Source organism: Puma concolor, chromosome A1 (genome assembly GCF_028749965.1).
Source record: "Puma concolor isolate L17-30 chromosome A1, mPumCon1.1.hap2, whole genome shotgun sequence".
Classification (NCBI taxonomy): Eukaryota; Metazoa; Chordata; class Mammalia; order Carnivora; family Felidae; genus Puma; species Puma concolor.
The window spans coordinates 123,897,946-123,919,228 of NC_141667.1; the positions used below are offsets into that span (position 1 = coordinate 123,897,946).

Consider the following 21,283-nt stretch of genomic DNA (forward strand, 5'->3'; position numbering starts at 1 on the left):
GAAAAAAGTTCAAAGTAAATTTGATCAAACACTCTAGGGAACACTTACAGTAGGACATTTCAAGAGAACAATAGATAAAATATTGATTAATTTATAAATGCATTATAGAATGAAAATGGATAGCATACTTCAGAGAAGAGGCAAAACTGAATCAGGCAGATGGCAGTTGAAATATATCTAAACTACAGATTAAATTTTCATTATTTATCCCTTTGCTCACCTAAATAGAATACAGAATATCATAACTACAAATATGAACATAAACTACTTCCAACTCATCATTTATTACACACACAGTAAATCTTCTTGATTGGTGGTAAAAATTAGTACGAATAAGCTATTTGTGAACCCAAGAGTCATAGATTTTGAAGCACACAATGTAAGAGGCAAAGGATAATGCTTATGCTCTCAAAATTAAAAGGTCCTTTGGGGGTACATGTGTGGCCCAGCAGGTTAAGCATCTGACTCTTGATCTCAGCTCAGGTCTTGAACTCGGAGTCATGAGTTCAAGCCCTGCATTGTAGAAATAAATAAATAAATAAAAATAAAAGTTCCTTTCCACAGAGCCACAAGGAGCATCATGACAATTCAAACCTATTTAATTTTTAGTTGAATAAAAGTTGAGAGGCATCAGAGATCACTAACTGTGATTCACAATGCACCAAAATGCAGATAGCATGGCTAAGATCTTCCCAATACTTTAATCTTTGGTGGTTGAGAATAGGTGTTTGGGAGATGCATTTCACCTTAAACACCTTAATTACTAACTATCTTACTCAGGCTGCCGTTAACCTTAGGAAGGTATCCTTTAGGGCTTCGATGGAGATGTAGAATATGTCCTTCTTTTTAAGAGAAGAAGCCAAATGTAAAATCTTTTTCTCTATTATATGACATTTTCCAAATCAAAAGAGTAGGAATGAAAATACTAGGTCTGTTATTATTAACCTACTGGGTGTCTATGTTATTTGTAGGTACTAAGTTGGGGACTTGAGACAATAAGGCTCAGTTGACAACTTGCAATTCGTTATTAGATCTGATGGACTATTTTAAATATTTTCCAAAATAGACCCAACTATGGCTAGAAATAGGAACCCAAGAGAATTATGTCTCAGAGAATAATTCATGACCTACAACAATTACAGGAGATCCAGCAGAGAAGTTAAGACAATATTCTTGGGTGCCTGGGTTGCTCAGTCAGTTAAGCGCCAGACTCTAGATTTCTACTCAGGACATGATCTCACAGCTGGTGGGATCAAGCCTGGAGTAAGGCTCGGTGCTGACATCTTGGAACCTGCTTGGGATTCTCTCTCTCCCCCTCTCTCTCTGCCCCACCTCTTCTCTTTGTGCACACACACACACACACACACACACACACACACACTCTCTCTCTCTCTCTCCTCTCTCTCTCCTCTCTCTCTCTCAAAATAAATAAATAAACATTTTTTAAAGTTTATTTCTTTTCAGGGGAAGAGAGCTCGAGCACAGGAGCTGGGGAGGAGCAGAGAGGAGAGGGGAGAGAATCTCAAGCAGGCTCTGCAATATCAGTGCAGAGCCCAACTCAGGGCTCAAACTCAGGAGATCATGGCCTGAGCCAAAATCAAGAGTGGAGTGCTTAACCAACTAAGCCACCCAGGAGCCCCTAAAAAGACAACATTTTTAATCACAATCATCAATGGAAAGAATAAGACAATAGTAGAAGCTGAGAGCACAAACGGATGTTTCTGGAGTGGAAACTATACAGAGTTTAGGAACTATACAGTGGAGTAGATGATTAAAAGAAATAGATATAGTTCTAACATCTCACTTCACAACTATGAGGAAATAGGAAAATTGAGAGGAAATAAGCTACAGAGCTTCAACATACTTGTAAAAACCAAAAGGATTTTTAGGAGAAAACCCCAACATTTTCCCCGGTTAAAAACTCAAGTTGCTCAGGTGTTCTAAGGCAAGATAACCTAATAATTATTATTAAAACGTGTAGGATGCAATTTATTATTATTTTAACTTCCTGACCCTCTTCTCATTATATAATGTCCCTATTTATATCTATTAGGTTTCTTGTCTTAAGGTCTACTATAAGTGATATTTGTATAGCAAATACTGTATACAGTTTCTTTTTGATAAGTATTTGCATAGTATAATCTCTTTCCATCCTTTTACTTTCAGCCTTTTTAAAAAATTTTTAAATGTTTATTATTTATTTTTGAGAGAGAGACAGAGTGCAAGCAGGGGAGGTGCAGAGAGAGAGGGTGACACAGAATCTGAAGCAGACTCCAGGCTCTGAGCTGTCAGCACAGGGCCCAACGTGGGGCTTGAACCCACAAACTGTGAGATCATGACCTGAGCCAAAGTCAGACACTTACCCAACTGAGCCACCCAGGCGCCCCTCAACCTTTCTTTATCCTTTTAATAAAGGTATGTCTCTGATAAATGACATATGGTTGTTTAATTTCTAACCAGTCTGACCATCTTCATTAACTGGAATGTTTAGCCTGTTTACATTTAATGTAACTACTGATATGCTTCAATTTAAATCTGTCATTTTACCACTTTTTTTTTTTAATCCCATCTGTTCTTGTCTTTTTCCCCCTTTCTGGCCTTTTCATAGATTAATTAAGTATATTTTTATCCTATTATGACCCCATTAATAACTTTCTGGTCTCATATTCTTTTAATATTTTATTTTATTTTTTTTTAATTTTTTTAACGTTTATTTACTTTTGAGACAGAGAGAGACAGAGCATGAACGGCGGAAGGTCAGAGAGAGAGAGGGAGACACAGAATCTGAAATAGGCTCCAGGCTCTGAGCTGTCAGCACAGAGCCCAACGCGGGGCTCGAACTCACGAACCGCGAGATCATGACCTGCGCCGAAGTCGGACGCTTAGCCGACTGAGCCACCCAGGCGCCCCAATTCTTTTAATATTTTAAATGGATTAACCTAGAAGATATAAATGCATCCTTGACTTCTGGAATGATATAATGGCCTTAGATTCTTTTAATTCTATTAAATTTCAATTCTATTAAATCCATTAATTCTATTTACCTTTCTCTAGATATAAGAACACATTATTGTTCTCATATACTTGAATTCGTTTTATATTTTAAATCCTACTATATTTTTAGTTTTGTTATATTCAGTAAATATTTACCTCCATTGCTTCCTTCTTTGTTCCCTCCCTCCCTTCATTCCCTTCCTTCCCTTCCTTCCTATATTTCTCATGCTTCTACTTAGAAGTATTTTATGTATACCTAAAGAAATTACTATTTACCTCAGTGAAGATCTGCTTGGGATATATTTCCTCAGTTTGGGTTCATTTGAAAATATTTTCATTTACTTTCCTTTTTGAAGAATATTTTTTGCTGAGCATAAAATTCTAAGTTTGCAGATGTTTTCTTTAAGCCCTTTAAAGATGTCATTTCAGGGGCGCCTGGGTGGCGCAGTCGGTTAAGCGTCCGACTTCAGCCAGGTCACGATCTCGCGGTCCGTGAGTTCGAGCCCCGCATCGGGCTCTGGGCTGATGGCTCAGAGCCTGGAGCCTGTTTCCGATTCTGTGTCTCCCTCTCTCTCTGCCCCTCCCCCATTCATGCTCTGTCTCTCTCTGTCCCCAAAATAAATAAACATTGAAAAAAAAATTAAAAAAAAAAAATAAAGATGTCATTTCATTGTCTTCTGGCTTCCAATTTTTTTTTTTTTTTTTGAGAGTTCAGTTGTCAGTCTTGCTATTGCTCATTTAAAGGTAATAAGTCTTAAAAATATAAAATAAAATAAAGGTAATAAGTCTTAGGGTACCTGGGTGGCTCATTCAGTTAAGTGTCCAACTTCAGCTCAGGTCATGATCTCTCAGATCATAGGTTTGAGCCCAGCATTGGGCTCTGTGCTGACATCTCAGAGCCAGGAGTTGGCTTTGGATTCTGTGTCTCCCTCTCTCTCTGCCCCTCCCCTGCTCACATTCTCTCTCTCTCTCTCTCTCTCTCAAAAATAAATAAACATTAAAAAAATAAAAAATAAAGGTAATAAGTCTTTTATTTTCTGGCTGTCAAAAAAAATTATTAAAAAAACTAATAAAATCAATACAGCTATGGCATACTTTATTTCAAAAAAAAGAAAGCAAAAATACAAAATGAGAAATGTAAAAAAAAAAAAACATTATGGTTCCTACTACATTAAAATAATGAGAAATATAATGAATAACTTTAAGCCTATATATTACATTATAAATGCACAAATTTATTGAAAAAAAACAATTTGCAAAACTATACAACTAGAAGTTTAAAATTTGTAAGTTTTAAACCTACTGCAGATACTGAATTTGTAATTAAAAACATTTTCATGAAAATAACTCTAATCTAATAAGGCTTAATTCTGAATTCTCCCAAATATTTATGGGAGAAAAAAATGATTTAAACAAACTTTCCAAAGAATTGAAAAAGAGGTAAAACTTCTCCACTTACTATAAGAAGCCAGCATAGCCTTGATACCAAACCCTGACAAAAAGATTAGAAGAATGGAAAATTACAAACCAATTTCTATCATAAACACAGATTTTTAAAATTCTAAGCAAAATATTGGGAAACGAAATCCAATGATATAAAGAAGGATAATATATCACAACCAACCAGGGTTTATTCCAAGAATGTAATATTGGTTTATCATTAATAAATCAACCAATATAATTCATGATTTGAATAAAATAAAAGGATATCATATGATCACTTAAACAAAAAAATATATGATAAATTTAATACCCATTCATAATTTTTTAAAAATCCCTTAGTTAAATTAGAAAGGGAAGGAAGCTTCCTTAACCTGACAAAAGACTTCTGGAACAAAATGTATCTCATATTAAATATAAAAAACTTTCTGTCTGAGACAGGATTAAGACAAGACTATTATCACTTCAATTCAGCAATGCCACCAAACCATAAAACAAGGAAACAATATGATTAGAAAGTTAAAACATAAATAAATAAAACTAAGAGTATTGGAAATGGCAAACAGTGTCTATAGAAAATATAAAATAATATAAAAATGTGACATTTCAAAATAAAATTTAGCAAGGACCCTGGATATAAACGTAATACAAAAATTAGTTTTATATCTATATACCTGCAACAAAAACAATTATAAAATGAAATTTTTTAAATGCCATTTAAAATTATATCAAAATATCAAATATTTAATGAAGTTGTACAAAAATATCTCTATATACACACATAAACACGTATAAACAGTGAGAAAAAAATAAATAGAAAGATATATCATGTTAGTAGACCAGATGTTTATGTACATATTATCATTGTGTTAATAAATCCCTTATTTTTTACACAGTAAATAAAAATCCAAGTAAAAGTTTGTCAAAATGGGAATATACCTCATAGTTTCTACAGATTCAATGTAACACCAATTAAAATATGAGCAGAGTTTTCTGGGGTAGAAATTAACACGATGATTCACAATTTACATAGAAATGCAAAGGGCCGAAAATAACTAAATTAATCAGGAGGCAAAAGAACAAGCTAGAAAAACTTACACAATTGTATATCAGTGCGTATCAACACAGAATGGTATCGGCACAAGAATATAGGACTACACCACTAAAACAGAATGAAAGTCTAGAAATAGGTACAACTATACAGTCATTTGGTTTATGACAAAGGCGGCACTACAGAATAGCAAGAAAAGTATGGTCTTTTTATTAAGTGGTGCTGTGTATGTAGAAAATTCAGCTGGATTTTTACATGGAAAAAAATTAATCTCAGCTCCAACATTACACCATACACAAAAATACAACTTCAGATGGATTAAGATTCTTAATGTGCATGTTAAAACAAGAAAGCTGCTGGAACTATGGCAACCACTAATCGAATATGGCTATTTAAACTGAAGCTCAAATTAAATTTAGGAACATTAAAAATTCAGTCCCACAGTTTCACTAGCCACATTTCAAGTGCTCAGTAGTCATATGTCCTATATATGCAGATATAGAAAATTTCCAACATACAGAAAGTCCCATTGGACAGCAATGTTCTAGAAGATAATATAGGAACATATCTTCATGACCTTGAAGTAGGCTACATTTTCGTTAAAAGGATAGAAAGAGTACCAAGTAAAAAAGAAAATGCATTAGATTTCGTTAGATCTCATTAAAATTAGGAGTTCCTGTTAATCAAAAGACATCATTAAGAAACATAGAGTAGCTCTATATACTCCTATGGAGTGATCGCAAGTTTATATATCTATCTATATCTATATATAGATGTATATCTATCTATATCTATAGATAGATATACATCTATATACATGTTTATTTTTGAGAGAGAAAGAAGGAGTGGGGAAGGGGCAGAGACAGAGGGAGAGACAGAATCCCAAGCAGTTTCTGCTCTGCACTATCATCTCAGAGCATCATGCAGGCTCAAAACCACAAGATCATGACATGAACAGAAGTCAAACACTTAACCGACTGAGCCACCCAGGCGCCCCACAAGTATATGTTTTTCAGTGAATAAACCAAAGTGGAGAAGAGTATGTTTTCGTATGTTATAATTTATCCTAAAAAGATATACACACATACACATTTGCTTATATATATATATATATATATATTTAAAATATATATATTTATATGTATAAATACATATAAATGTGTCTATATATAATATATATACACTTATATATGCATTTTAAAAGGAATAATAAAAGGATAAATCATAAAATTTGATTACATATAAGAAGAAAATAAGACTTGGGGCACCTGGGTGGCTCAGTCGGTTGAGCGTCCGACTTCAGCTCAGGTCATGATCTCATGGCTTGTGGGTTCGAGCCCCACGTTGGGCTCTGTGCTGACAGCTCTGGGCCTGGAACCTGCTTTGGATTCTGTCTCCTTCTCTCTCTGCCCCTCCCCCACTTGTGCTCTGTCTCTCTCTGTCTCTCAAAAATAAATAAACGTAAAAATGATTTTTTTTTAAAAAAGAAGAAAGACTAGAGTGGAGGAACAGGCATAGTAAATACTAGACTTCTCTAAATATACTTTCTTTTATGAATTTTAGAACAATTGTAACATTTCACATAGCTATAAAAGAAAATGAAATTTTAAAAAACAAGCCTGAGTTTTTAAAGTTTTTTTTTAATTCTAGTTAGCTAACATACAGTGTAATATTACTTTTAGGCCTAAATTTGAAAGTAACTCAAAACAAATGAACCTAACTCTGTATGTGTTTGGCAGCTTACCTACACAGAGATGAACTACTCCAAGATATTTTAAATGTTTATTTATTTTGAGAGAGAAAATGCATGCGAGGAAGGGGCAGAAAGAGAGAGAGAGAGAGAGAAAATCTCAGAGAGAGAGCAAATCTCATGCTGTCAGCACAGAGCCAGATTCGGAACTTGATCTCACAAACGGTGAGATCATGACCTGGGCTGAAATCAAGAGCTGGATGTTTAACCAAATGAGCCACTCAGGCACCCGCTAAAATACTTTTTTTTTTAATATTATTTATTATTTAATTTTGAGAGAGAGAGAGAGTAAGAGGGAGAGGGAAAGCATGGGAGAGGGAGACAGAATCCCGAGCATGTTCTGCACTGTCAACACAGAGCACAATGTGGGGCTCAATCCTATGACCCTGGGATCATGACCTGAGCCAAAACCAAGAGTCCCACACCCGACAAACTGAGCCACCCAGGTGCACCCCCATCCCAAACCTTTAAAACACAATAATTTATATGTGCCTAATGGGATATACCCTCCAAGTGAAAATAATGACAAAAATATTAAACTGATACTGTAATCATATTGTTGGTTTAGTGCTGGTATTGTTTTCTGTTTTTTGAGTAGTGTGGGGTAACAAATGAGTAATTATGTTGATATAAATGAAAACTGGGATTTTTATTGTGGAAGAAAGGAGACACAAATGTAAAATTGATGGAATTAAGTAAAAGCCTTAGAGTGATGAATTGGAATTAGACAGATTAGTATAAACTTGTGATGCCTTGGGGCACCTGGGTGGCTCAGTAGGTTAAGTGTCCGGCTTCGGCTCTGGTCATGATCTCCCGGTTTGTGGGTTTGTGAGTTCGAGCCCCGCGTCAGGCTCTGTGCTGACAGCTCGGAGCCTGGAGCCTGCTTCAGATTCTGTGTCTCCCTCTCTCTCTGCTCCTCCCCCACTCACGCTCCATCTCTGTCTCTCAATAATAAATAAACATTAAAAAAATTAAAAAAAAACTTGTTATGCCTTTTATATTTTTTTAAAAAATGGACATCCCTTAGCTCAGTAACTAAAAGTACCTAAAACACTGACTCAACACTGTAGCAATAAGCACACCTGTTGTCAAGATTCTATCTCTAAATATCACCACGCACAAAAAATACTGAAGGATCCTTGACAAATGCTTAATTCCAGGTCTGAGACAAGAAGTTTACAAGATGAACCTGGATATCTGTAATACCAAACAGCAGACATTCTCTTCAAAATGAATGAAAAAGCCATCCAGTTTTCCCAACAGCATTTGTTGAAGAGACTTGTCTTTTTCCCATTGTATATTCTTGCCTCCTTTGTCATAGATTAATTTATCATATAAGCATGGGCTTATTTCTGAGCTCTCTATTCTGTTCCATTAATCTGTGTGTCTATTTTTGTGCCAGTACTACATACTGTTTTAATTGCTACAGCTTTGTAGTATGTCTTGCAATCCGAGATTGGAACACTAGCAGCTTTGTTCTTCTTTCTTGATGAGTCTGGCTAAAGGTTTATCAATTCTGTCTATCTTTTCAAAGGTCCAGCTTCTGGTTTCATTGATTTTTTTTTCTACAATAAAGATAGAAACTGAACCACTTTCTTAACCATACACAAAAATAAACTCAAAATGAATTAAAGACCTAAATGTAAGACCTGAAAGCATAAAATTCCTATAAGAAAACATAGGCAGTAATCACTTTGACATCAGCTCTACAAACATTTTTTTAGATGTATCGCCTCAGGCAAGGAAAAAGAAAGCAAAAAGAAACTACTGGGACTATACCAAAACAAAAAGCTTTTGCACAGCAAAGGAAACCATCAACAAAATGACAAGGCAACCTACTAAATGGGAGAAGACAGCTGCAAATGACATAGTCAATAAGGGGTTAATATCCAAAATACATAAACAACTCATACAACTCAACACCCCACAATAATAATTTGATTTAAAGTGGGCAGAGGGGGAGTGCCTGGCTGGCTCAGTCAAGGGAGCATACAATTCTTGATCTTGGGGTTGTGAGTTCAAGTCCCACGTTGGGTGTAAAAATAAATAAACTTAAAATAAAAATAAAGTAAATAAATAAACCAATAAAGAAAAATGGGCAGAGGACCTTAATAGACATTTTCCCAAAGACACAAATGACCAACAGACACATGAAAAAGATGTTAAACATCACTGATCATCAGGGAAATTACAAATCAAAATTACAATGAGATATCACCTTATACCTGTCAGAATAGATAGAATTAAAAGACAAGAAATAACAAGTGTTAGTAAGGATGTGGAGAGAAAAGAATCCATGTGCACTGCTACTGGGAATGAAAATAGGTGCAGCCACTATGGAAAACAGTATGGAAGGTTCTCAAAAAATTAAAAATATAAATATCATATGGGGCACCTAGGTGGCACAGTCAGTTAAGCTTCGATTTCTGCTCAGGTCATAATCTTGCATCCGGCTCTGTGCTAACAGCTCAGAGCCTGGAGCTTGCTTTAGATTACGTGTCTCCATCTCTCTCTGCCCCTCCCACTCATGTGCTCTCTCTCTCTCTCTCTCTCTCTCTCTCTGTCAAAAATAAATAAACATTGGGGCGCCTGGGTGGCGCAGTCGGTTAAGCGTCCGACTTCAGCCAAGTCACAATCTCGCGGTCCGTGAGTTCGAGCCCCGCGTCAGGCTCTGGGCTGATGGCTCAGAGACTGGAGCCTGTTTCTGCTTCTGTATCTCCCTCTCTCTCTGCCCCTTCCCCGTTCATGCTCTGTCTCTCTCTGTCCCAAAAAAATAAATAAACGTTGAAAAAAAATTTTTTTAAATAAAAATAAAAAAAAATAAACATTAAAAAAATTTTAAATAAATAAATAAATAAATAAATAAATAAATAAATAAATATTGTATGATCCAGTAATTCTACTACTGGGAATTTACCCCAAGAAAATGAAAGCACTGCGGCACTTGGGCTCATCAGTTAAGCATCTGGCTCTTGATTTCGGCTAAGGTGATAGTCATGATATTGAGGCCCGCGTTGGGCTCCATGCTGATAGTGTGGAGCCTTCTTGGTATTGTCTCTCCCCCTCTCTCTTTGCCCTTCCCCTGCTTGCATGCACGTGCTCTCTCTCAAAATAAATAAACTTAAAAAAAAAAAAGAAAATGAAAACACTAATTCAAAAAGATATATGCAACCCTATGTTTATTGCAGCATTATTTACAATTCTTTACAATAGCCAGGATATGGAAGCAACCCAAATAACCATCCATAGATAAACAGATAAAGATGTCATATATACTCAGCCATAAAAAAGAATGACATCTTGCCATTTGCAACAGCATGGATGGACCTGGAGGTATAATGTTAAGTGAAATAAGTAAAAGAAAGACAAATAACATATGATTTCACTCATATGTGGAATTTAAGAAACAAAAGAAATGAACAAAGGGAAAAAGAGACAAACAAAAAACCAGACTCTTAAATAAAGAAAACAAACTGGTGGTTTCCAAAGGGGAAGTGGATGGAGAGATGGGTGAAATAGATAATGAGGATTAAGAGGTGTATATTTCCAGTAAGAAAATAAATAAGTCATGGAAATGAAAAGTATAGCATAGGGAATATAGTCATTAAGATGGTAGCAACATTGGTGACAGATGGGGACTACACTTATCATGATGAGCACTGAGTAAGATATAGAATTGTGGAGTCATTATGTTATACACCTGAAATTAACATAATACTGTATGTTAATTGTACTTCTATAAAAAAATGTTTTTTAAGATCATAAGAGGACACTATAAACAACTTCATACCAAAATTTGAAAGCTAAGGGCGCCTGGGTGGCGCAGTCGGTTAAGCGTCCGACTTCAGCCAGGTCACGATCTCGCGGTCCGTGAGTTCGAGCCCCGCGTCGGGCTCTGGGCTGATGGCTCAGAGCCTGGAGCCTGTTTCCGATTCTGTGTCTCCCTCTCTCTCTGCCCCTCCCCCGTTCATGCTCTGTCTCTCTCTGTCCCAAAAATAAATAAACGTTGAAAGCTTAGATGACATTAACATATTTTTGGAAAAGACAGTTCATAAAAAAAAAGCAAGAAGAGTAAAAATATAAATAATTCTATTACTAATGGAAAAATTTAATTTCATGACTTAAAACTTCCCCACAAAGAAAACTAAGGCACGGAGAATATCGCTAGTGAATTCCACTAAATATTTAAGAAAGAAATATCACCAATCTTAATAAACATGTTCAGAGAATATAAAAGAGGAGAGAGAAAAAATACTTTGAACCTGTTTAATAGGGCCAGCATAACCTTGACATCAAATCCTTATAAGAAAGGAAAATGACAAGCCTATCTTGAGTGGTAAGTATAGATGCAAAACCCCATTATGAAGATGTCTTAACTGGTTGTTTTTATTTTGTATGAACATCATTTTGAGACTAAACAAAACAGCTGTAATCTTTGCTTAAAGATTCTAAAGAATAAGCATAATGTGCATGAATTCAGAGAATACATTTCTGAGGGTGTGCCATTACACTTCTGCTATGAAAACAGTATATATGTAGATGGCAACCAGATGGTTCTAGAACAGCCAAGATTTGGGGATGTGACAGAAAAGTTTTTTTTCTCTTTCTCTGAAGCACAGGAGAGAGAATATGTGATTGCATATTCATTCCCAGATTGAAAGACAAGTTCCAGATGAATATATAATGACCTTCTGTGTTTATAGCTTGAGAAGGAAATTGTTATCCTAATTCTCTTCTTTTTCATAAACGCAGAATAAAAGAGACATGTACCTTATTTATATCCTAAACCATTCTCATCTTGTCAGTTAAAGTTGGGAAAAAAGTAAGTAACTACTTTTATGATTTAGTTGTTGTTTTTAAGAATAATCTTTACCAATAAACTCCTTACTTCCCTTAATACTTCAGTCAGAACCCTAGGCTGTGATCCACATTCACTTGACATTCTTCCAAATGTTAATTATTTCTGATATTCCTATTATCCCCATTTGAGAAATGTAAAAGTCTCTTTAAGACTTAATCCATCTTCACTCCAACCCAGCAAAACATATTTAGTCTCTGGAATATAATTGTTTCCCTCTAACTGTAAATATTTAAGGCAACACATATTAATAGATCTTAACATTATCAGACATGTTGTTAAAATTTCCCCATTGATACATTTCCCAGGCATTGCTTTTTCCTACTGTTTCCTCAAGTTATTAAGCTCTTTTCCTTCCCTTTTACTAGTTTGAGGTTTCTCTATTATACAATAAATTCTATTGTACTGTCTACATAGTTTTTTTAATCCAAATGTATTTCATATGCTCTGCAAGCTTCCTTAGTTACAGCACTCTAAAGATTTTCTAAGTCAATTATCAGTTTAAAAGTCAAAATAGATATGAGGAAATATCTAATCAACCAATGGGAAAGTCTGCTAATGGCATATATTTTAATAAATAAAAACACCTAGAATATCAAAAACATCCTACCACTCTGTAAACAAATGACACTGCACAGGAGAAATATTGTATACCCTACATACACATCCTGGCAATGGACAAACTGCTTCAGTTACAGAAGAACAATACACTAACATAACACTGATATGTTCACTATAATTTTCATGTGGAATATTTAATAAAGTCAGTTGTTCACTGTTGTAAATTTTTTGCTACATTAATATTTATTATCTAAAAAATTTGCCAATGCAATGAATTTTAAATGATAGGCAGAAATGTACATCTCCGAGGTAACATGTTGGATACCAACCTAAAAAAAATTAAAGGGCCCATCACAAATCTTACAAAAAACTAACATGAGACACATGTTGTCTACTTGTTGCATAGTACATCAATTTTGTTTATATCTATAAAGTATTATTAATACAAGAAATAAAGATAAAAATGTTTTCCTGAATTTCCTAAACTGACAGATTTTAGTACTGTAAAATATGTTAATACACACTGTAAACTAAAACAAGACAGAAGGACTCGGTATTTAGAGAGTATAATGCTAAGCTAAATAAGTCAGTAAAGACAGATACGAAATAATTTCACGCACATGTGGAATTTAAGAAACAAAACAAATGAGCAAAGGAAAAACACAGAGACAGAGAGGGAGACAGAAACCAAGAAACAGACTTTCAACTATAGAGCACAAACTGATGATTACCAGAGGGAGGTGGGTGGGGGGATGGTCAAATAGGTGATGGGGATTAAGGAATGCACTTGTCATCATGAGTAATGGATGATGTATGGAATTGTTAAATCGTTATATTGTACACTTGAAACTAATATAACACTGTGTTAACTACACTGGAATTAAAATAAAAACTTAAGTAAAAAAGAAGGGCTTAGTATTTGAAAAAAATAGAAATATATATACATCGAGATTTCTTTTTTTAATAAAAAATTTTTTTAACATTTATTCATTTTTGAGAGACAGAGTGTGAACACGAGAGGGGCAGAGAGAGAGGGAGACACAGAATTCAAAGCAGGCTCCAGGCTCTGAGCTGTCAGCACAGAACCCGACGCGGGGCTCCAACCCACAAACCGTGAGATCATGACCTGAGCTGAAGTTAGACACAACTGATTGAAACACCCAGGCGCCCCTAAACGAGATTCTTTATGACTCAGGCACACAGTTAAAATTATTATGAAATTAAGGGGCGCCTGGGTGGCGCAGTCGGTTAAGCGTCCGACTTCAGCCAGGTCACGATCTCGCGGTCCGTGAGTTCGAGCCCCGCATCAGGCTCTGGGCTGATGGCTCAGAGCCTGGAGCCTGTTTCCGATTCTGTGTCTCCCTCTCTCTCTGCCCCTCCCCCGTTCATGCTCTGTCTCTCTCTGTCCCAAAAATAAATAAACGTTGAAAAAAAAATTATTATGAAATTGTACTCTTTTCAAAGGATTTTTGTTTTATAAAATCAAGCAGTAAATATTTTATTTCTAGAATTCTGTAGTTGGTATTACGGCATTCAGCGAACACTATGACAAGCATTCTGTTCTAAAGAATCAAGATTGGATCGATATGCAATTGGATAGGAAGAAGTCAATAATAAAATGCCTGGGTGAATTACAAATACTCCAGCTTTCTAGAAGTTATTTTATTCATGTTCTTATACATCATACTTTCTTTATATATAAGGAAATATCTAGTACACAAAAATTATTAGCAGGCAATGGACTACCTATAACTTGAAATATCAACATTGATGGAAAAAGATTGTGCAGGTAGACAAATGGGATGGCACAGTATTCCTGCATGTATGAACAGTCTATCTTTGTTACTGTCACTCATATAAGTTTAAAAATTCAGTGGCAAGGGATATTTTCCTCTGTTACTAGCTATATTCCTCCTTTTAAATAATTTTCCAACTTCCAGATCCATTTCTTTCAAGTCTCCTCAAAATGTGTTTCTCAAACAGTACCTGACTGCCAAACATTCAGATTCCCAAACTTCAGTATTCTCATCTCTATTTGTTATAGAAAGCAGTGAAATAAAATAAATGATGCATTTTCTTGATAGGAAGAGAGTTTATACATTGTTTTGATACCTGAAATATTAACATTACAATGCACCAATTTTCTGTCTTAAAATTAACTACATTTTCATTTGTATTTGCTGCAACTTTCACAGTATAAACATGTGTGTCCCTACTAATCACTTTGTCATCTATAGGAACTGTGATGATATTTAGTGTCAGACACAGTATTGAGGTTTTTCTAGGACCAGAAAATCCCACTGTTAATGTTGTTTCACTACTATATATGAGGAAGAAAATAATCATTGAAATAATATATTTGAAAGAGATCTTTAAACTGCTAAATATATATACACATAAAGTGGAAAAGTAAGTTAAATCTTTGTTGAACTCTTCCATCTACATTAACACCCAATTCATCCATTCACAAATGTATTTATTCTTTCATTCAGCAAGCACTTATGCCATGTGAAACATAAAATATGCAAAATTATAATGCATATAAATCTATTTTATTTTCAGTTAACATCATCATTTGAAGGAGAATAACTAACTTATAACTTACTTTTCCCCTATTACCTGGAATCATAAAACAAGGAATCCTCCATTCCCTTCCCTAATTTCTGCATACCTCCTTCCCTTTTATCAATGATCTCTATGAAAAATCAGAAAGTAATACTGTAAAATTGATGAAGACTGTCCTCAGTCTATTTGATAAGTTTTTGAAATGCAAAGGGCCACTATGGATAAATTTAAGTATTTGAATAATTTAGCTTTTATTAAATGCATTACTTTCAAATATAGCATTTACTTATTTTATTTATTTTTTATTTTTTTTTAATTTTTTTTTCAACGTTTATTTATTTTTGGGATAGAGAGAGACAGAGCATGAACGGGGGAGGGGCAGAGAGAGAGGGAGACACAGAATTGGAAACAGGCTCCAGGCTCTGAGCCATCAGCCCAGAGCCCGACGCGGGGCTCGAACTCACGGACCGCGAGATCGTGACCTAGCTGAAGTCAGACGCTTAACCGACTGCGCCACCCAGGCTCCCCAGCATTTACTTATTTTAAAGTATATTGGCTTCTTGCTTCCGATTCTGTCTCCCTCTCTCTCTGCCCCTCCCCCATTCATGCTCTGTCTCTCTCTGTCTCAAAAATAAATAAACATTAAAAAAATTTAAAAAAAAATAAAGTATATTGGCTTCTAAAATAATAAGAAAATTAAATCCAAGTTGAATGGACTTTGAATGGCAAGTGCACCTTGAATACACAAATGTTTCTGACACAATTATTCCTCTTTCAAACAATAAGTAATGAATGGCATTGTTGAATCACTATATTGTACATCTAAAATGAATATGACACTGTATATTAATTACACTGGAATTAAAATTTTAAAAACAATTACTACTCTTTCTTCTTTGTGAAATATATCAATAAAATGTAAAATAAAAGGTTGTCAAGTCCTATACCCAATGGTTTTATTTTCTATCAGTACAAACAGGTATTCTGAGACATGCTTATAATTTCCATATACTTAGAAACACTGTGTGGAGCTATCATTAGCTATGTTTCAGAGTGCCATTCTCAAAAAAGACTACTATGCAAAAATGGCATTTATTTAAAAAGTATGACCTAGAAAAATATGTTGCCATTTTATTAAATGGTGTATCATTCAGGATCTAATTCAAATGCCATCTCTACCACAATTCCTCTTCTGATTTCCTCCTCCTCCCTTCCCAGATGTTCTCTCACAGTCTCTCTCTCCCTTTGAACATCCATTGCAATTTATTTTTACATTTTTTAGGTTATCATTGTCAAATCATGTATTGTAATGGTTTGGGCAAATGCCTCATCTTCCATGATACTATGCTTATGTAATGTAAAGACTCTTGCATATTTTTCATTCCCATTTTTGGTATCAGAATGCCTTACCCATATCTGGGATACCTGGGTGGCTCAGTCCATTAAGGGTCTGACTCTTGATCTTGGCTCAAGTCATGATCTCATGGTTTGTGAGATTGAGCCTCACGTCAGGCTTTCTGCGGACAGCACCAAGCTTGCTTGGGATTCTCTCTCTCCCTCTGCCTCTCTCTCTCAAAATAAATAAATAAACTTTTTAAAAAAATGCCTTACACATCTGTTGCTCAAAATGTTTTTTTTTTAATGAAGGGGTTTATGCTTTAAATAATTCCTTGAATAAATTCATAAAAGGAATTAAAGACATCCCCAGTCATTTATTTCCTGTACCAGAAACTTTAGTGCTTTATTTCTAATTTTAGTCCTGTATACTAGATTACTTTTATTGTTCTTTAATAGGCTTAAATTTCTTACCCTTGTTTCTCAGAAATAAACTATAAACTCCTTGAGGCCAAGGACAGTCTTTTAATACTTTTATACTCCCAGAATTCTTAGCATGGGGGTGCTAAGCAGGAGTGTTCAATTCAATGGATTAAATGTTGCTAAAGGCTCATCTAAGAAGCATTTCAGAACATAGCTAGCAGCCATCTCCTGGGCAAGGGAATCAAATCCCTCAAGATTTGCTTACCATGGCATTGACATTTACGTGATCCCCTTTCCTATTCCGAATGTGAATGCAGGATATTGGCAAATTCAGTCCTACCCCAGTAGCCAGATTTCTCAGGTCAGCAGCACTGTATTCCCCACACAACAGCAAACTGTTATTATCAGAACCAAGTCCTAGAGAGGCCCGATAGAGATAGGTCTGAGAAAGTCTCTCAACTGTAGTGACATCTATCGTGGCTGATGTCATACAAGGATTTGAAGCCATCTTCCTCCCTTGCCTCAGCTCTTCTGAAGAGCGACAGCAGCTTTGAGAACAACAAGCTGGGCTCTGGTTCACCTTGATGCACACAAAGAAAAGTAAGCACCCCAGAAATAAAAAGGAAATAGAGGCCAGGGCAATTACTAAATACAGGTTCTGGGTGGAAAGGTGGCCTCCTCTTTCCCAGGTATCTTCAAAGTCTGGAAGGACCTGAGGGGCAAAGTTGCTCAACAGTATACCTAATGTGACAGAAGAGGAAAGTGAGGGGTCTCCATGGTCTCGAACCACTACCACCACCCTCTGTTTAACTGCATCAGTGGGAAGAATGAAGCGGGCAGTACGAAGTTCTCCCATATTGGCTGAAATTCTGAAGAGGCTAGAGTCAGAAGCCTGAAAAATATGGTAGGAAAGCCAAGCATTAGAGCCACTGTCTGCATCCTCTGCTACCACTTTTGTGACCAAGTGTCCAGTTCTGGCAGAGCGAGGCACAATTTCCACTGGAACAGAGCCATTTCTGGGCAAAGGAAACAGGATGACTGGAGCATTGTCGTTCCTATCTACCACAAATAAGTTCACAGTCACTGCTGCACTTCTGGGAGGAATGCCACCATCCCGGGCTTCCACTTGGAAGTGAAACCCCCTGAGTTGCTCAAAGTCAAAGGAAATTTTGGCAGTGATAGCCCCACTGGTTGATTCTACTGCCACCAAGCTAGAGGCTGTCTGCCTTTCAGAGATAATATCCAACAGCTCATAGAAGACAAGGCCATTTTCCCCTAGGTCTGGATCCTGGGCAAAAACACGGCCTAAAGAGGCCCCAGGATCATTGTTTTCAGCCACAAAAAGTTCCTGTTGTGGCTGAGAAAAATTTGGTGAATTGTCGTTCACATCAGCAACAGACACAGTCACTGTCCTGCGGGTGCTCAGTGGGGGTGAGCCACCATCTGAGGCAGTAATCAGGACATGGTATTCGCTGACCTGCTCCCGGTCCAGCGGCCCATCAGTCAGCAAGCTGTAGTAGTTGTCAAAAGAAGCCTTCAGCTTAAAAGGGCCTCCACTGGACATGCTACAAAAGACCTTACCATTGGGACCGAGGTCCTCGTCCCTTAGACTGAAGAGAGCAATCACTGTGCCAGGGGCTGCGTCCTCAGAAACTGAACTGGATAGAGTCAGGAGGTTCACCTCAGGGGCATGATCATTCACATCAGTCACTTCCACCAGCAGTTTGACAGTACTAGCTAGACCGAAGGTACCCTCATCCCTCGCCTCAATGTATGCTTCCAACAACGTTTCAGGTAGACCGAGTGAAGCAGCTACCCGCACTTCCCCATTTCTAGGGTGCACGTGAAAGTAGTGTCGCAGCTCCACCAGCGTGCTATTGCTTAAGGAGTACCGGATTTCCCCATTGGAGCCTTCATCCGGGTCCGAGGCCTGAACTCGTAATAACAAAGTCCCGTTCGGGGCAGTCTCTGGTACCTTGGCACGGTATACTGTGCGCTCAAATACAGGCGCATTGTCGTTTGTGTCCACCACTATGATGGTAACTTGTGCTTCTCCGGAGCGCGCGGGCTGCCCTCCATCCTTAGCGGTGAGCAGTAGCTGGTGGGTGGCACGCTGCTCCCGATCCAGCGCTTTCTCTAATACCAACTCCGGGTATTCACTGCCGTCGACTCGCGACCCCATGATCAAGCGAAAGTGCTGGCTGGGGCTCAGGGTGTAGGTCAGGACACCGTTACTTCCCTCGTCCGCATCTAGGGCATTAGGAAGAGTAAAGCGGGCTCCAGGCAACAGGAACTCGGGGATGTGCAGCTGCACGTCGCCGGCAGGGAAGACAGGAGAGTTGTCGTTGATGTCCACGACGTGAACTCTCATCTTGTGTAGCTCCAGCGGGTCCTCCAGCACCAGCTCATAGGTCAAGACGCAGGCAGCTTTAGTCCCGCACAGCCGTTCGCGGTCTGCCGGCTCTCGGACCACCAAGCTACCGCTGGCCAGATCCACCCCGAAGTAGGGCTCGCGGAGGCTGGAAAGTAAGCGAAAGTTCCGCAAGCGTAGAGCGGCCGCTGACAGCCCCAAGTCCGCGGAAACATTACCTACAGCTACGCTCCGCACGGTCTCCTCCAACACTGAGTATTCCAGCTGTCTGGCGGCAGAGCAGCAGGAGACCCACAGACATAGAACCGCCACCCTCCAGCCCACCATCCTCCTCCCTCTTGGCGTCCCCGCTCCACCAGCAGTGACCCAGAACCATGCTCCGGACTCCCGGAGAGCACGAACTGTGGTAAAGAGCAAGAGCCGGCCGCCCGCCGAATCGGACTCGAGGTGCACAGACCGCCGACGTTCTGCCTCTTGAATATACTGGAATTGCCCCGGGCTGACGGGCTGGAAGCTAAACTCTCGGGACTGGAGGCTTGGCAGCCGTCTGGGAAAGCGGAGCTGGTCGGTGCAGAGGAGCGCAGCGCCGCCTAGGGGTGCAGAGACGAGGTAAACTACTCAGGCTAGGGAGGGGCCATCTCCATGCCCTTCGAGCTGGGCTCTCTCCACAAAGTCCCGGCAGCCGGCGGGAGGCGGGGAACAGCGAGGAAGATGCCGTGAGAAATTAACACATCTTCCTTTGAACCCTGTTTCTAAGGAAAACGCCCTAAGAAGGCCTCCGTCTTAACTTCCACAACCTCTGACTGAAGACTGCTCGTAATTGAGGCTGAGCTCGTTTGGGCTTCTCTCTCCACTGTTTCACAGCGGAGCGTCCAGTTCCGGGCGCTCGGACCCACGGAACCCCTCCAGTGCCGGCGAAGAGATCGGAACTCCCAGAGAAATCGCGGGGGGGAGGCGGCGAGAGGTGGAATCGCGACCCTGAATGACCACGCCTTCGAAGCTTAAGGAAACCGGAAGCCCCAAGCTAAGGGCTGAAGCATTACATTCTGGATTCCTAGCCTCTCCACTGAGGGTTAAAGTCTCTGTGCACCTTCTTATATATGGGAAGCCAAGATTTCAACAGAGGCGACCAGTGAGGAACAAATTGGGTAATAGGGTCTTCCCCAAGCTTCCCTCCCACCGCCCATCCCCTGCTCTAGCTTTTCGAGACACCCAGGTGGGCGAGCGCCAGGCTTATGGTTCGTTCCGCTTTTTTGTGGGTCAGCAATTTCCCTTTCCTCAGGAGCCCCTACTTGCTTTACAAGCGGCCCTTGACGCTCTGGATGAGACAGGTTAGAAACCAGTCAGTACAAGCCCCTGAAACTCAGAAAAACTGACACTCCTCCCCAATGGGACGTGTGAAGTGGAAGTGGAAGAAAGTTACTGAGATACTCTCCAGAGTGTAACCAGAAAACTACTGTGTAAATTTATTCTCTGTAAATATTTAGAAAACAGCATTGAGGCAGGGTAGGAACTAACTGCCCATATGTTCTCCAACTTCGTTTTTAAGCCGGTATTCTGAAGGGAAATTGGGACATTGGTCTGTCCTTGTAAAAACACCTCCGAGCTACAAGAAGTTATCTCCAAATTTGGCCTTGCGCCCAACAACCCGCGGCTTTCCCTGAGGGGGAGGCGAACTGAAAAAGAGTGACTTCAATGACTATTAAACACTAAATTCCTTAAACTTCTTTTAATGTAATTGCAACGTCGAAAGCCCCAGGAACCAAAATTTGAAAGACAAAAGCTAGATACTGATCAAGAATTGAAGCTTTCAGGGCACTGTATTTTCTGTTCAGAAAACTGCCTACAAGTGTTGATAATCACTGAAGCTGAAGGCTGGATACATGGGAGCTAATTACACAATTCTCTTTACTGTATGTTTGAATACACTGTTAT

The 21,283-nt window shown here is 38.3% G+C and overlaps 1 protein-coding gene across 1 annotated transcript in view; it reads right to left on the reverse strand.

The window, feature by feature from the left end:
• The window catches only part of LOC112861025 (protocadherin alpha-C2), a 93,780-nt gene extending 73,366 nt beyond the window's left edge, over nucleotides 1-20,414 (reverse strand). Inside the window, exon 1 of the mRNA XM_086702326.1 lies at nucleotides 17,243-20,414. Within this exon, the coding sequence (XP_086558452.1) occupies nucleotides 17,243-19,675 (2,433 nt within the window). The 5' untranslated portion in view covers nucleotides 19,676-20,414. The remainder of the gene's footprint in view (nucleotides 1-17,242) is intronic.
• Between the last annotated feature and the right edge of the window lie 869 nt (nucleotides 20,415-21,283).